At 54.3% G+C, this 15268-nt stretch overlaps 1 protein-coding gene across 3 annotated transcripts in view; it reads right to left on the bottom strand.

Moving 5' to 3' along the window:
* Positions 1-12388, bottom strand: part of LOC105488181 (BR serine/threonine kinase 1) — a 30605-nt gene extending 18217 nt beyond the window's left edge. The window contains exons 1-4 of one of the 3 annotated variants that reach the window (XM_071087892.1): positions 11805-12388; positions 8941-9035; positions 8749-8834; positions 5352-5492 (exon numbers count right to left, since the gene is read on the bottom strand). In XM_071087892.1, the coding sequence (XP_070943993.1) occupies positions 5352-5492; positions 8749-8834; positions 8941-9035; positions 11805-11940 (458 nt within the window). In that variant the 5' untranslated portion in view covers positions 11941-12388. Of the gene's footprint in view, positions 1-5351; positions 5493-8744; positions 8835-8940; positions 9036-10542; positions 10818-11804 lie in introns of those variants that run through there. The other 2 variants (XM_071087893.1, XM_071087894.1) reach the window with 2 other exon arrangements.
* Between the last annotated feature and the right edge of the window lie 2880 nt (positions 12389-15268).

Here is a 15268-nt window from a genome sequence, read left to right as displayed (position 1 = left end):
ACCGGCTCTCACAGAGGAACGCTTCTGCATACTTCTTGGTTTTTTAGGGGGTGAGAGACCATTTATTATCATTCATTTATTTTGGTCTTAAAAAGTTTTTTTTGGCCGGGCGCGGTGGCTCAAGCCTGTAATCCCAGCACTTTGGGAGGCCGAGACGGGCGGATCACGAGGTCAGGAGATCGAGACCATCCTGGCTAACACGGTGAAACCCCGTCTCTACTAAAAATACAAAAAACTAGCCGGGCGAGGTGGCGGGCGCCTGTAGTCCCAGCTACTCGGGAGGCTGAGGCCGGAGAATGGCGTGAACCCGGGAGGCGGAGCTTGCAGTGAGCTGAGATCCGGCCACTGCACTCCAGCCTGGGTGACAGAGCGAGACTCCATCTCAAAAAAAAAAAAAAAAAAAAAAAAAGTTTTTTTTTTAATTGTATTTATTTATGTATTTATTTTTCGAGATGGAGTCTCGCTCTGTTGCCCAGACTGAAGCGCAGTGGCACGATTTCGGCTCACTGCAACCTCCGTCTCCTCGGTCCAAGCGATTCTCCTGCCTCAGCCTCCTGAGTAGCTGGGACTACGGGCCGCACCACCACGCCTGGCTGATTTTTCTGTTTTTAGTAGAGACAGGGTTTAATTATGTTGACCAGGCTGGTCTCGAACTCCTGACCTCGTGATCCGCCCGCCTTGGCCTCTCAAAGTGCTGGGATTACAGGTGTGAGTCATAACGCCCAGCCCTATTTATTTATTTATTGAGATGGAGTCTCATTCTACACTCAGGCTGGAGTGCGGTGGCATGATCTCGGCTCACTGCAACCTCCGCATCCTGGGTTCAAGTGATTATCCTGTCTCAGCCTCCCGAGTAGCTGGGATTGCAGGCGTGTGCCACCATACCCAGCTAAGTTTTGTATTTTTATTTTTTTTGAGACGAAGTCTCGTTCTGTTGCCTAGGCTGGAGTGCAATGGCGCAATCTCGGCTCATCACAACCTCCGCCTCCCGGGTTCAAGAAGTGCTGGGATTATAGGCATGAACCACCGTGCCAGGCCTAATTTTTGTATTTTTAGTAGAGACAGAGTTTCACCATGTTGGCCAGACTGATGTTGAACTCCTGACCTCAGGTGATCCGCCTGCCTTGGCCTCCAGAGTGCTGGGATTACAGGTATGAGCCACTGCACATGGCCTATTTTATTTTTTATTTTTAAGAGATGGACATCGCTTCTCGGCCGTTTGGTTAGGATCAAGTGTAGTTTTAGAGATGAGGTCCCTTTCTGCTGCCCGGCCTGGAGTGCAGTAGCACGATCATCGCTCACTGCAGCCTCCGGCCTGGAGCGCAGTAGCACGATCACCGCTCACTGCAGCCTCCGGCCTGGAGCGCAGTAGCACGATCATCGCTCACTGCAGCCTCCGGCCTGGAGTGCAGTAGCACGATCATAGCTCACTGCAGCCTTGACCTCCCCAGCTCAAGTGATCCTCTGGCCTCAGCCTCTTGAGTAGCTGGAACCACAGGCATGCATCACCGTGTCCAGCTTTGGAAACTCTTTTTTTTTTTTGAGACACAGTCTCACTTTGTCCACCAGGCTGGGGTGCAGTGGCACGATCTCGGCTCATTGCAACCTCCGTCTCCCGAGTTCAAGTAATTCTCCTGCCTCAGCCCCCTGAGTAGCTGGGATTACAGGTGTCTGCCACCACGCCTGGCTAATTTTTGTATTTTTAGTAGAGATGGGGTTTCACCATGTTGACCAGGCTGGTCTTGAACTCTTGACCTCAGGTGATCCACCTGCCTTGGCCTCCCAAAGTGCTGGGATTACAGGCGTGAGCCACCGCGCCCGGCCTGGAAACTTTTTATAACAGACAATCACAAACGTGCCTAAAACTGGAGAGAAAGTAAGAGGAAGCCTCACTTACCCATCTCCCAGCTTCATCCATGATCAGCTTAGGGCCAATCTCATCTCATCTCGGTCCCTTACGTACTCCTCCCCAACCCAGATTAGTTTGTAGGAGATCCCAGACATTGTATTAGTTCATCCATAAGTATTTGAATATGTACAACGTGAGATATTTTGAGGTAAAGCTGATATGGAGCTGGTTCTTTTTTTTTTTTTTTTTTTTTTTTTTTTTGAGACGGAGTCTCACGCTGTCGCCCAGGCTGGAGTGCAGTGGCGCGATCTCGGCTCACTGCAAGCTCCGCCTCCTGGGTTCACGCCATTCTCCTGCCTCAGCCTCCTGAGTAGCTGGGACTACAGGCGCCCGCCACCGCGCCCGGCTAATTTTTTTTTTTGTATTTTTAGTAGAGACGGGGTTTCACTGTGGTCTCGATCTCCTGACCTTGTGATCCGCCCGCCTCGGCCTCCCAAAGTGCTGGGATTACAGGCTTGAGCCACCGGGAGCTGGTTCTTAAAATCCTTGGTCCCTGTCTTGGGACCTTCCCACCCCGAACCAAACCCCTCAAGGTTTAAGGGTGGATGTCTGGGGAGCGAGGGAGTGTCGGATTCTGCAGTTTCCATTTGGCCTGTCCATTAACTGGGTCATACTTTTTTTTTTTTTTAGACAGAGTCTCGCTCTGTCACCCAGGCTGGAGCGCAGTGGCTCGATCTCAGCTCACTGCAAGCTCCGCCTCCCGGGTTCACACCATTCTCCTGCCTCAGCCTCCTGAGTAGCTGGGACTACAGGCGCCGCCACCATGACCGGCTAATTTTTTTTTTTTTTGTATTTTTAGTAGAGACGGGGTTTCACCGTGTTAGCCAGGATGGTCTCAATCTCCTGACCTCGTGATCCGCCCGCCTCAGCCTCCCAAAGTGCTGGGATTACAGGCGTGAGCCACCGCGCCCAGCCAACTGGGTCATACTTATTAAATATGTTGAATATCTCCCCCTAGAGGCCGGGTTTCCGTATCAGGGTTTTGACAATGTTGTCAACAGGAAGGTGTCGAAAATTTAAACAGGGTCAAGTGCTGTGGCTCACGCCTGTAATTCCAGTACTTCAGGAGGCCGAGGTGGGTGGATCACTTGAGGTCAGGAGTTCGAGACCAGCCTGGCCAACACGGTAAAACCCCGTCTCTACTAAAAATACAAAAAATTAGCCGGGCGTGGTGGCACGTGCCTGTAATCCCAGGTACTCAGGAGGTTGAGACAGGAGAATCGCTTGAACCTGGGAGGTGGAGGTTGCAGTGAGCTGAGATTGCGCCACTGCACTCCAGCCTGGGTGACAGAGTGAGACCCTATCTCAAAAAATAAAAAAAGACAAAAACTGAAAATTGAAATAGGTGGCCTTTTTATCAACAAGCTTTACCCCAAGTCTGAGTCCCTCTACCCTGATCCCTACCCCATCTCTAAAACACATCTTAGTGGGAGAGATGTGCAAATGAAGGAGGCTCAAAGATGAAGGCGTTCATTTTGTACCTTAACAGTTATAAAAATATCGCACATTTAATATCTTATTTGGAGGCTAAAGTCAATTCAATGAAAAAAATAGTAACTTTTTTTTTTTTTTTTTGAGAAAGGGTCTCACTCTGTTGCCTCACTGCAGCCTCAACCTCCTGGACTCAAGCAATCCTCCTACCACACCCTCCCAAGCAGCTGGGACCACAGGCACACGCCACCACACCCAGCTAATCATTTTTATTTTTTGGAGCGATGGGGGTCTCACTTTGTTGCCCAGGCTGGTCTTGAACTCCTGAGCTCCAGTGATCTGCCCATCTCGGCCTCCCAAAGTGCTGGCATTACAGGCATGTGCCACCATGCTCAGCCAAAAAAAAAACTGTTTGAAAGTGGACATATGGGCCAGGCGCACTGGCTCACACCTTGAGCCCAGGAGTTTGAGACAAGCCTGGGCAACATAGCAAGACCCCGTCTCAATAACTAAACTAAACTAAAAATAAATAAATAACCCTTACACAACCCTTACTTCACATGATATACAAAAATTAACTTGAAATGGATCCCAGACCTAAATGCAAGACCTAAAACTATACAACTTCTAGAAAACATACAAGAAAATGACATTTCTTTCTTTCTTTCTTTTTTTTTTTTTGAGATGGAGTCTTGCTCTGTCACCCAGGCTGGAGTGCAATGGTGTGATCTTGGCTCACTGCAAGCTCCGCCTCCCAGGTTCACACCATTCTCCTGCCTCAGCCTCCCAAGTAGCTGGGACTATAGGCGTGAACCACCATGCCCGGGTAATTTTTTGTATTTTAAGTAGAGACAGGGTTTCACTGTGTTAGCCAGAATGGTCTTGATCTCCTGACCTCGTGATCTGCCCGCCTCGGCCTCCCAAAGTGCTGGGATTACAGGCGTGAGCCACTGTGCCCAGCCAGGCAAAGATTTCTTAAATAGGACAGAAAAAGCATGAGGCATAAAATAAAAAAATCAACAAACTGAAATTTATCAAATTGAAAAATCTTTTGCTTTTCGCAAGACTGTTATAAAAATGTAAAAACATGGCACAGACTTGGATAAAAATGGTTTAAAAATGTATACTGATTAAAGACTTGCATCTAGAATAAACAATTCCTTTCTTTGTTAAATTTTCCTCCTTGTTCTTGCTGTCATCATACAGAATAATTTTTAGGAGTTATTCCTAGAGTAATCTCTTGTTCCTATAATAAAAAATTGTTACAAATCAATAATAAAAAGACTAAATCAAATTTTTAAAAATAACCGAATTAAAGATGGGCAAAGAGGCAGGGTGCAGTGGCTCATGCCTGTAATTCTAGTACTTTGGGAGGCCAAGGCGTGTGTATCACCTGAGGTCAGGAGTTCGAGACCAGCCTGGCCAACATGGTGAAACCCCGACTCTACTAAAAAAATACAAACGTAGCTGGGTGCAGTGGCATGCACCTGTAATCCCAGCTACTCGGGAGGCTGAGGCAGGAGAATCAATTGAACCTGGGAGGCAGAGTTTGCAGTGAGCCAAGAGCACACCATTGCACTCCTGCTGGGCAACAAGAGCAAAACTCCATCTCAAAAACAAAACAACACAACACAATACAAAAAGAGCCACGTATTGTATGATTCCATTTATATAAAATGTCTAGAATAGGTAAATCCACATAGACAGGAAATAGGTTGCCAGGAGCTGGGAGGCAGGAGGGGAATGGGGAGAGACTGTTCACTTAATGGGTGCGGGGTGATGAAAATGTTCTAAAATTCCATAGTGGCAGATACATACCACTGCAAATATATCAAAAACCACTGAATTGCACACTCTAAAAGGAGGAATTTTCTGGTATACGAGTTATGTCTCAATGGGATAAAGGTTTGGGGGCCGACCACATGGCTTTTGCTCAGCCCTCCCCATGCCCCCAAGGGCCTGACTGCTGGGCAGCCCTCAGCCCTGCCTCCCCTTCAAGCTACCCACTCACCAGATGGAGTAGCTATGGCAGAAGTCCAGTGCAGACACAATCTGGCGGAAGAACTTCCTGGCCTCCTTGGGCGTCAGTCTCCCCTTCTTTACCAGGTAGTCGAATAGCTCACCTCCCGAGACGTGCTCCAGAACCAGGTACCTAAAGGATATAGAGGGGGCAGAGGGCTGGAAGGGGCATGTGGAGGACCAGAGGGCCTGGTCTCCCACTTCCATTGGCCCCTGGAGGCAGAGAACTCCAATTCCCATGATCCATGGGAGAAAGAGACTCCAATTCCCATGGGTCCCAGGGAGGCAGAGACTCCAGTTGCCATCAATTCCTGGGAATAAGAGACACCAGTTCCCATCAATTTCTGGGAGGATGAGACTCCAATTCCCATCACGCCCTGGGAGGAAGTGACTCCAGTTTCCACCAGCCTCTAGGAAACCAAACTCAAGTCCCATTAGCCCCGGGCAGCAGGGAGCCTCCCATGTCAGCTTCGGAGAGGAATCAACACTGTGACTCCTAATGGTTTCAGGAGATAAGGCAGTTCTATTAGCACCTGAAAGACAAAGACCCCAATTCTTATAGGACCCTAGGAAGTGAAGATACCCCCACTCCTATTAGCCCCTAGAAAGCCCAGCCTCTAATTCCCTCTGGGATGAGGAAACTCAAATTTGAATTCATTTTCAGGTATTGACGATTGCAAGGTACACCAGTCCGAGCCAGCTTCTGTGAGGCAACAGACGACAACTCCCATCAGCGCCTAGAAGTTAAAACCCCCCACTTCTGGCCGGACGTGGTGGCTCACGCCTGTAATCCCAGCACTTTGGGAGGCCGAGGTGGGCGGATCACTTGAGGTCAAGAGTTCGAGACCAGCCTGACCAACATGGAGAAACCCCGTCTCTACAAAAAATACAAAATTAGCCAGGTGTGGTGGCGCATGCCTGTAATCCCAGCTACTCAGGAGGCTGAGGCAGGAGAATCACTTGAACCCAGGAGGTGGAGGTTCTGGTGAGCCGAGATCGAGCCATTGCACTCCAGCCTGGGCAACAAGAGCAAAACTCTGTCTCAAAAAAACAGAACAACCAAAAAACCAAACACCCACTTCCCATAAGCCTCTGGGACACGGGGTTCCAGTTTCCATCAACTATTAGGTTTTTGTTGTTGTTGTTGTTTAGAGTTTTTTTTTTTTTTGAGATAAGAGTCTTGCTCTGTTGCCCATGCTGGAATGCAGCGGCACGATCTTGGCTCACTGCAGCCTCTGCCTCCCAGGTTCAAGCAATTCTCCCACTTCGTTGGCCGGGCGCAGTGGCTCACGCCTGTAATCCCAGCACTTTGGGAGGCCGAGGCGGGCGGATCACAAGGTCAGGAGATCGAGACCACGGTGAAACCCCGTCTCTACTAAAAATACAAAAAATTAGCCGGGCGCGGTTGTGGGCGCCTGTAGTCCCAGCTACTCGGGAGACTGAGGCAGGAGAATGGCGTGAATCCGGGAGGCGGAGCTTGCAGTGAGCCGAGATCGCGCCACTGCACTCCAGCCTGGGCGACAGAGCGAGACTCCGTCTCAAAAAAAAAAAAAAAAAAAAAAAAAAAAAAAAAAAAATTATCCCACTTCAGCCTCCCAGGTAGCTAGGAATGCAGGTGCATGCGCCACCACACTCAGTTAATTTTTGTATTTTTAGTAGAGACGGAGTTTTGCCATGTTGGCCAGGCTGGTCTCGAACTCCCGACTTTTATAGTTCTTTTTTTTTTTTTTTTGAGATGGAGTCTCGCTCTGTCACCCAGGCTGGAGTGCAGTGGCACGATCTCAGCTCATTGCAACCTCCACCTCCCAGGTTCAAGCAATTCTTTGCCTCAGCCTCCCACGTAGCTGAGATTACAGGTGCCTGCCACCACACCTGGCTAATTTTTTTGTATTTTTAGCAGAGACGGGGTTTCACCATCTTGGCCAGGTTGGTCTTGAACTCCTGACCTCATGATCCACTGGCCTCGGCCTCCGAAAGTGCTGGATTACAGGCGTGAGCCACTGCGCCCAGCCTCCATCAACCATTTGGATTCTAGACTCCAAATCCCATCAGGCTCTGGGAGGTTAAAACTAATTCCCATCAGCTTCTGGGAAACAAAAGCTCAATTTTTTTTTTTTTTTTTGAGACAGGGTCTCACTCTGTGCTGGAGTGCAGGGGCACAAAAATGGCTCACTCCAGCCTCAACCTACCAGGATCAGGCAATCCTCCCACCTCAGCCCCACTTCAGCTGGGGCTACAGGTACGCACCACCACACCGGGCTAATTTTTGTATTTTTTGAAGAGACAGGGTTTTGCGATGTTGCTCAGGCTGGTCTCGAACTCTTCAAGCAATCTGCCCATCTTGGCTTCCCGAAGTGTTGGGATCACAGGCTTGAGCCACCGTGCCTGGCCCCAAAAGCTCAATTTCTATGAGCTCTTCGATGGCTAGATTCCCACCCAAAGCATCAGCTCCCATGGCCCTGCCACCCTACGCCAAGAGTGGAGTGGGAGCGACCGCCAAGAGTGGAGAGTGCGCTGGTCCGGACAATAGCCCCTTCCTACCGCCACACCTGGGGAAGCCTGAGAGCAAGCCTCATGAGCGCCAGGCAGACAGCTCCCTGTGTGTGAAACCTGCACCAGCAGTGATGACCTGATGTCAGTTCATCCTGGGGACTGGGTGCGGGGACGGGGTGGGGCACGAGGGCTGTCCCCTCTCCAGCTTCCCAGTCCAGCTGTCCTTTGGGTCACCAGAGTTTGGACAAAGAGGCCCATTCTCTAGAGTCTGGACAGCTGGACCGCCACCCCCATCCTTCCTGGCGGGTAATTGACTTTGAGATACTGACTCAGAACTCCTAAGGCGGCCCATTGTTGGGGTGTCCTGCCACGGCACCCGCGGTTATGCCGGGGGAGGAGGGGGGCTCTCCGGTGCCTCAGAGTGGGGGTTTGGGAAGATCCTTTGGGCTTTGCTAGGCCCCTTGCCTTACATACAGGAGGCATCTGCCCATCAGCGCCTAGAAGTTAAAAACCCCCACTTCTGGCCGGACATGGTGGCTTACACCTGTAATCCCAGCACTTTGGGAGGCCGAAGTGGGCGGATCACTTGCAAATTGGGTCTGGTCGAGGGCACCCTGCTTATCTAGCAGAGGGCATTCCATGTAGTGCTGCAGGCCAAGGAGCTGGCGCTGGGGACACAGTAGGAGGATGGTTGTCTTTCGCCTCAGGCCCAACACAACGTGAGAACAGTAGTTGGGAGCTTCCCTGTGCAACAGGCAAGGGACTGGGCCTTCAGCGGTCCAGCCTGGAGAGCTCCAGGTCCCCCAGGTCCCGCTAGGCCCTGTTTCTGGAGAAGTCCCACCCTGGTAACCTGGAGAGGGAGGATGGGGTAGGGCTGGGTGTCTATAAATACCTACAAATATTTCTTGTTCTCGTAGACGTCGTGGAGTTTGAGGACATGTGGGTGTTCGATGAGCTTCAGGATGGCGATCTCCCGCTCCACCTGAGGGTCAAGAGGGGCGCAGACACAGGAACAGAGGTCAGCAAGGCCCCCTGCCTGCCCTCAGCCCCACAGCCTCCCCCGCAGACACGCTAGCAGGCGTACACACCTTCATCAGCACCGACTCCGACAGCTTCTCCCGGTTCACGATCTTGATGGCGACCTTCTGACCCGTGATGCAGTGGACCCCGAGTTTAACCAGCCCTGGGGGAGCAGGGTGAAAATGTGGGGTGTTCTGCCAGGTCACCTGCATTCCCAGCACCTATGTCCTCCCTTGGCCACCCAGTTTGCTCCTTCCTCCCGGCCTGGCTGTTTAACAATGGCCTGAACACATCGGACCTGAACTCCTGGGGTTGACAGTCCGCACTCCCACAAAACCAGCCTTCCCCTCCCTCCTGCCAGTCCGTTCCTCCTGACTGTCCATCCAGCCAGGTGCCCCTGTCCTCTGCCTGTCACGCATTCTTTCCTCACCGTGTTTCCCCGAGTCTGTCTCCTCCAAACCCCCCGGCGACTTTCTCTCTCCCCATCGCTTCCTTATATTCTCTGTTTTTCAGTCTTTTGAAGACCCTATGACTCCCAAAGAATCTAATCTCACATCTGCCCCCTCCCCAGACCACCCTCCGCCTCCTCCCGAACCCCCAGCCCCAACGGCCTTCCTGTGTCTTCATGGCAGCCCTAACAGGCAGCGCACAGACACCAACAGTGTGTCCTGTCTCCTAGCCCACACCTCTCCTCAGGACCCTCGACTCCAGGACCTGAGCCCCCAAAGCCAAAGACCCAGCCCTGACTAGCCCCTAAAGCCATAGGCCCAGGCGTCCAGACCTCCAGCCCCTCCTGCCTCAGACCCAGAAGTCCAGGCCCCATTCTCTCCTCCCTCAGACCCAGGAGTCCAGGCCCCAGCCCCTCCTCCCTCAGACCCAGCAATTCAGAGCCCCAGCCCTCCTCCCTCAGACCCAGCAATTCAGGCCCCCAGCCCCTCCTCCCTCAGACCCAGGAGTCCAGACCCCCAGCCCCTCCTGCCTCAGACCCAGAAGTCCAGGCCCCATTCTCTCCTCCCTCAGACCCAGGAGTCCAGGCCCCAGCCCCTCCTCCCTCAGACCCAGCAATTCAGACCCCCAGCCCCTCCTCCCTCAGACCCAGGAGTCCAGACTTCCAGCCCTCCTCCCTCAGACCCAGGAGTCCAGACCCCATTCCATCCTCCCTCAGACTCAGGAGTCCAGACCCCAGCCCCTCCTCCCTCAGACCCAGCACTCCAGACCCCATTCCATCCTCCCTCGGACCCAGGAGTCCAGACCCCATTCCATCCTCCCTCAGACCCAAGAATCCAGCCCCCCAGCCCCTTCCTCCCTCAGACCCAGCACTCCAGCCCCCCCAGCCCCCTCCTCCCTCAGACCCAGCACTCCAGCCCCCCCAGCCCCCTCCTCCCTCAGACCCAGCACTCCAGACCCCCAGCCCCTCCTCCTTCAGACCCTGCACTCTAGGCCCAGTCCCTCCTCCCTCAGACCCAGTCCAGGTCTGACCCCTTCTTCTCCTGTAACTCAGGAATTCAGGTCAGCAGCACCTTCACACTCTCACCACTCAGGACCTGGGGCTTTGACCTTCTCCTTTTCCCTAGGGTCTCAGCTCTCAGTCACAGCCCAGTCCCCACTCCTGTTGGCCCTGAGCTTCATAGAGACCCCGGGCGTTCAGCTCCCATGTCACCTCCACCCACCATCCATCCGGCAGGAAGGAGGCCGCAGCCGGTGGCCAGCGTTCAGCAACAGCAGAGGATAAACGCCCTTTCCACAGCCGCTCCGGGAGACGTGCCTGCTGCAGCCCACCTTCCCACCCTCCATCCTGTTTGCCACTCTGAGCCAGCATGCCGGAGAAGGGGAGAATGTCCCAGGCCCTACAGCCCCTGTCACCCCAGCTCGCTGCCTGGAGAGCAGGAGGCCAGAGGACGGTCCGGAGGGAAGAGGCTTCCCAGGACGGATGCGCTCCTCCCCAGTCTGCAGCTGTACTGCAGCAAGAACCTCACTCCCGGCCTGGCTCCGCTCCGCAGGCCGCCTCCATCCCCTCCCCGGCCCTGGAGCCCCTCCAGCCTCTGCCCCTATGGGGGCTGGAGCATTAGGGCCCCAAACTCCCTGTCCCAACACTCAAGGTTCCGACCGCCCTCCTCCCTCAGACCCAGGAGTCCAGACCTCAGACCCTCTTCCTTCAAACTCAGTAGTCCAGGCCCCCAGTCCCTTCTCCCTCAGACCCAAAAGTCCAGGACCCTAGTCCCTCCTCCCTCAGACCCAGGAGTCCAGACCCCCAGTCCCTCCTCCCTCAGACCCAGGAGTCCAGACCCCCAGCCCCTCCTCCCTCAGACCCAGGAGTCCAGACCCCCAGCCCCTCCTCCCTCAGACCCAGGAGTCCAGACCCCCAGCCCCTCCTCCCTCAGACCCAGGAGTCCAGACCCCCAGCCCCTCCTCCCTCAGACCCAGGAGTCCAGACCCCCAGCCCCTCCTCCCTCAGACCCAGGAGTCCAGATCCCCAGGCCCTCCTCCCTCAGACCCAGGAGTCCAGCCCCCGGCCCCTCCTCCCTCAGACCCAGGAGTCCAGACCCCCAGGCCTTCCTCCTTCAGACCCAGGAGTCCAGGCCCCCGGCCCCTCCTCCCTCAGACCCAGGGGTCCAGGCCCCCGGCCCCTCCTCCCTCAGACCCAGGAGTCCAGGCCCCCGGCCCCTCCTCCCTCCGACCCAGGAGTCCAGACCCCCAGGCCTTCCTCCTTCAGACCCAGCAGTCCAGGCCCCAGCCCCTCTCCTCCAGGACCTCAGAGTCTGCGCCCCCAGCCCCTCCATCCTGGGACCCAGGAGTCTGAATCCCAAGTCCCTTCTCTATGAGGGGCCCAGGGGTCTGGGGAGCCAGCCCCTGCCATTTGAATACCCTGAGTCCCGCCTCTACCGCCACCTCCACCCTGCCCCCCCCAGGTGTCCCCTTCTGCTGGCCTCACCTGTCTGTCCTTTGCCCAGCGTCTTCTCCAGCCGATAGGGGCCCACATATTGGGCGTGCTGCGGTGGGTGTGGGTGGGGGTGGGGGAGGTGGTAGGCGGGAGAGCCCCCGCCTCCCTCCTTGGCCCCGGACGACATGGTGCCCTTGGTCCCGGCCCGACCGGTCCCCCGGCCGCCCCCCCTGCGGCCGGTCGCCCCGTCTCTCCGGTGGGGGCCGGCGACCGCTCCGTCCCGGCCCCCCCGGCTGCCCCCCACCTCTCCGGGGGTCCCCAGGGGGCTGGGCTGGCCCCCCCCACTCGGCGGGCCGCGGAGCTCGGGGAGGGGGGGCTGGCCCGGGGGGGTCAGGCCCCGGGAGTCAGCATGGCCCGGGGGGGCTGCGGGGCCCCCCCTCCCCAGCCCGTTTCTGGCCGGCCCCCCGCTTCCTGCGCCTCCCCCCGCCGGGGGGGTCTGAGGTGCGGGCCGGCGGATGCTGCAGGCCGAGGTCCCCCCCGCCCCCCCACGCGCCCTCTCTCCTCCGCCTCCTCCTCCTCTCCGCCTCCCCCCGCCACCTCGTCCTTTCTCTCCGGCACGCTGACATCACCATCCGGGGACTCCGGGCCCTTCCCCAAAGTTAACCCTTTCGGAGGGGGGAGGGGGAGCGCGGGGGGGGGGACAGGGGCGGGCCTTCAGCTGGAGGGATGGAGAGGAGGTGGGAGGATGCAGGAGAGAGGATGGAGGGAAGGATGGAGAGAGAGGGAGAGGACCCAACGGATGGGGCAGAGATGGAGATACACAAAGAAAGATCCTGGCTGACACAGAGACGAGAGACCGGCAGAGACGAAAGAGGGATGGAGACCACCAGAGACAGGCTGAGGCAGAGAGGGAGGGAGGGCAGAGATGGGCAGGGACAGAAGAGAAGGAAGGTATGGCAAGCCGGGAAAACAGACAGGGAGAAGGAGAGAGAACTGCTGGAAGCCGACAGAGGGATGGAGAGACTCAGAGATTCGGAGAGACAGAGAGAGGAAGGCCAGCCAGAGAGGTGGGAGAGAGGGGGGCGCAGGTGGAGCTGCAGGGAGGGGCCAGGGGGTACACACAGGTGGAGGGACATGTGCTGGGGAGAACTGCGGACATATCGAGGGAGACAGAGACAGAGAAGGGAAATAATTCTTGGAGTTGCTGGCCCCAAACTCATGTCTCTTTCCCCAGCCCCCTAAGCCCACCCATCCAGGGTGAGGGTAAGTCTATGTCCCCACCAGTGTCAAGGCTGCATATCTACCCACAGCCCAGAGTGATTTAGGATTCTCTTTACTTCTACAGAGAAGCTTCCAGAACCCCCTGAGGTCCCTGTGTATGTTTTTAGACCCCCATATATTCTCTGTGCTCATGATAGGGTCCTTTATACCTTCATGTGGGCCCCAGTATAGCCCATACATCCCCACTGTAGCATGTCCACAAGCCTGTGCTCTGCCTGTGAGTGACCCACCTGCCCCCATTAGCTTTCCACATAAACCATAGATCCCTCTATGTCATGTAACCGAAAGTGTTAGACACCTATTTAATTCTCAAATCCTCTATAAAGCACACCCAGGACTGGGCAAGGTGGCTCATGCCTGTAATCCCAATACTTTGGGAGACCGAGGTGGGGAGATCAGCCTCGGCAACACAGCCAGACCCCATCCCTACAAATTTTTTTTTTTTTAATTAGCCGGGTGTGGTGGCATGTGCCTGTAGTCCCAGCTACGTAGGAGGCTGAGGCTTGAGCCAGTGAGTTCGAGGCTGCAGTGAGCTATGTTTGCACCACTGCACTCCCGCCTGAGCAACAGAGTGAAGCCCTGTCTCTAACAAAAATAAAATAAAATGAAGTGTACACAGGAGCCTTTTGGCTTCTGTGATATTTCCAAGTCCCCTATTCAACACCTTAAGTCCACAAATCTTTAATGAGTGCCAAATCTCAGCCAGGCACTGTTCCTGTTGGTGAGAACATGGCAGTGACCTAAATCAGCAAAAAGGCCTGTCCTGTGGAGCTTCCATGCAGGTGGATGAAACAGATGATCAACAAGGTCAATAGGCAAAATGTATGGTGTGTTAGATAATCATGTCCATGCTGAGGAGGTGACCACAGCAGGGAAGGGGGTTAAGAGGGGCCTGTTGAGCAGGGTGCAATTTTAGGCACCCAGCTTTTTTTTTTTTTTTTGTATTTTTGGTAGAGATGGGGTTTCACCCTGTTGGCCAGGCTGGTTCTGTAACTTTTTTTTTTTTTTTTGAGATGGAATCTTGCTCTGTCACCCAGGCTGGAGTGCAATGGCGCAATCTCAGCTCACTACAACCTCTACATCCCAGGTTCAAGCAGTTCTCCTGCCTCAGCCTCCCGAGTAGCTGGGATTACAGGCACCTGCCACCGTGCCAGGCTAATTTTTGTATTTTTAGTAGAGATGGGATTTCATCATGTTGGTCAGGCTGGTCTCGAACTCCTGACCTAGTGATCTGCCCACCTCAGCCTCCCAAAGTGCTGGGATTACAGGTATGAGCTACCACACCTGGCCTGGCTCTGTAACTATTAACAGGAGGGATCTGCCTCCTGGTTCTGGAGGCATTAATGGGTCCCTTTTTGCTCTCAAGTGTCTTGCTGTAGATGAAAAATTATATGATTACCCTCTTTTTATTTTGTTTTGTTTTGTTTTTTTGAGACAGGGTCTTCCCCCTGTTGCCCAGGCTGGGGTGCAGTGGGGCAATCATAGGTCCCTGCAGCCTCGTCCTCCCGGGCTCAAGTGATCCTCCTGCCTCAGCCTCCTGCATAGCTGTGACTATAGGCAGATGCCATCACACATGGCTAATTCTTGTATTTTTTTGTAGGGATGCGGTCACACTATGTTGCCCAGGCTGGTCTCGAACTCTTGGGTTCAAGTGATCCTCCCACCTTGGCCTCCCAAAGTATTGAGATTATAGACCTGAGCCACTGCCCTCGGCCATGTATTATAAACTGATAGACGTGTACATAGATGTCCGCATCCTAATTCCCAGGATCTGTGCATAGGTTACCTTGCATGGCTGAAGGGACTTTGCCCATGTGACTGAGATAGGGAGATTATCCCAGTTATTTGGGTGAGCTCGATGGAATCACAAGAGTATTTGTGAGAAGGAGGCAGGAGGAGCAGTCAGTGATGGAGACGGGAAGATGGAAGCAGAGCTTGGGGTGATGGGGCCACCTGTCAAAGAACGAGTGTGGCCTCTAGAAGCTGGAAAAGGCAAGAAAAACATTCTCCTCGAGAGCCTCCAGAAGCGATGCAATCCTGCTGACAGTTTGATTTCAGTTCTGTGAAACCCATTTTGGATTTCTGCCCTCCAAAACTGCAAGATAATAAATGTGTGCTGTTTTAAGCCACCACATTTTTAGTAATTTGTTAACAGCAGCAATAGGAAACTAATATAATAGCACATCCACAGGCCCAGACGCATCTCACAACACAGTGCTGGAAACACCATACAC

The sequence above is a fragment of the Macaca nemestrina genome, chromosome 20 (assembly GCF_043159975.1).
Source record: "Macaca nemestrina isolate mMacNem1 chromosome 20, mMacNem.hap1, whole genome shotgun sequence".
Taxonomy (NCBI): Eukaryota; Metazoa; Chordata; class Mammalia; order Primates; family Cercopithecidae; genus Macaca; species Macaca nemestrina.
The sequence above is the reverse complement of the archived record's forward strand: the minus strand, read 5'-3'. Positions and strand labels throughout refer to the sequence as shown.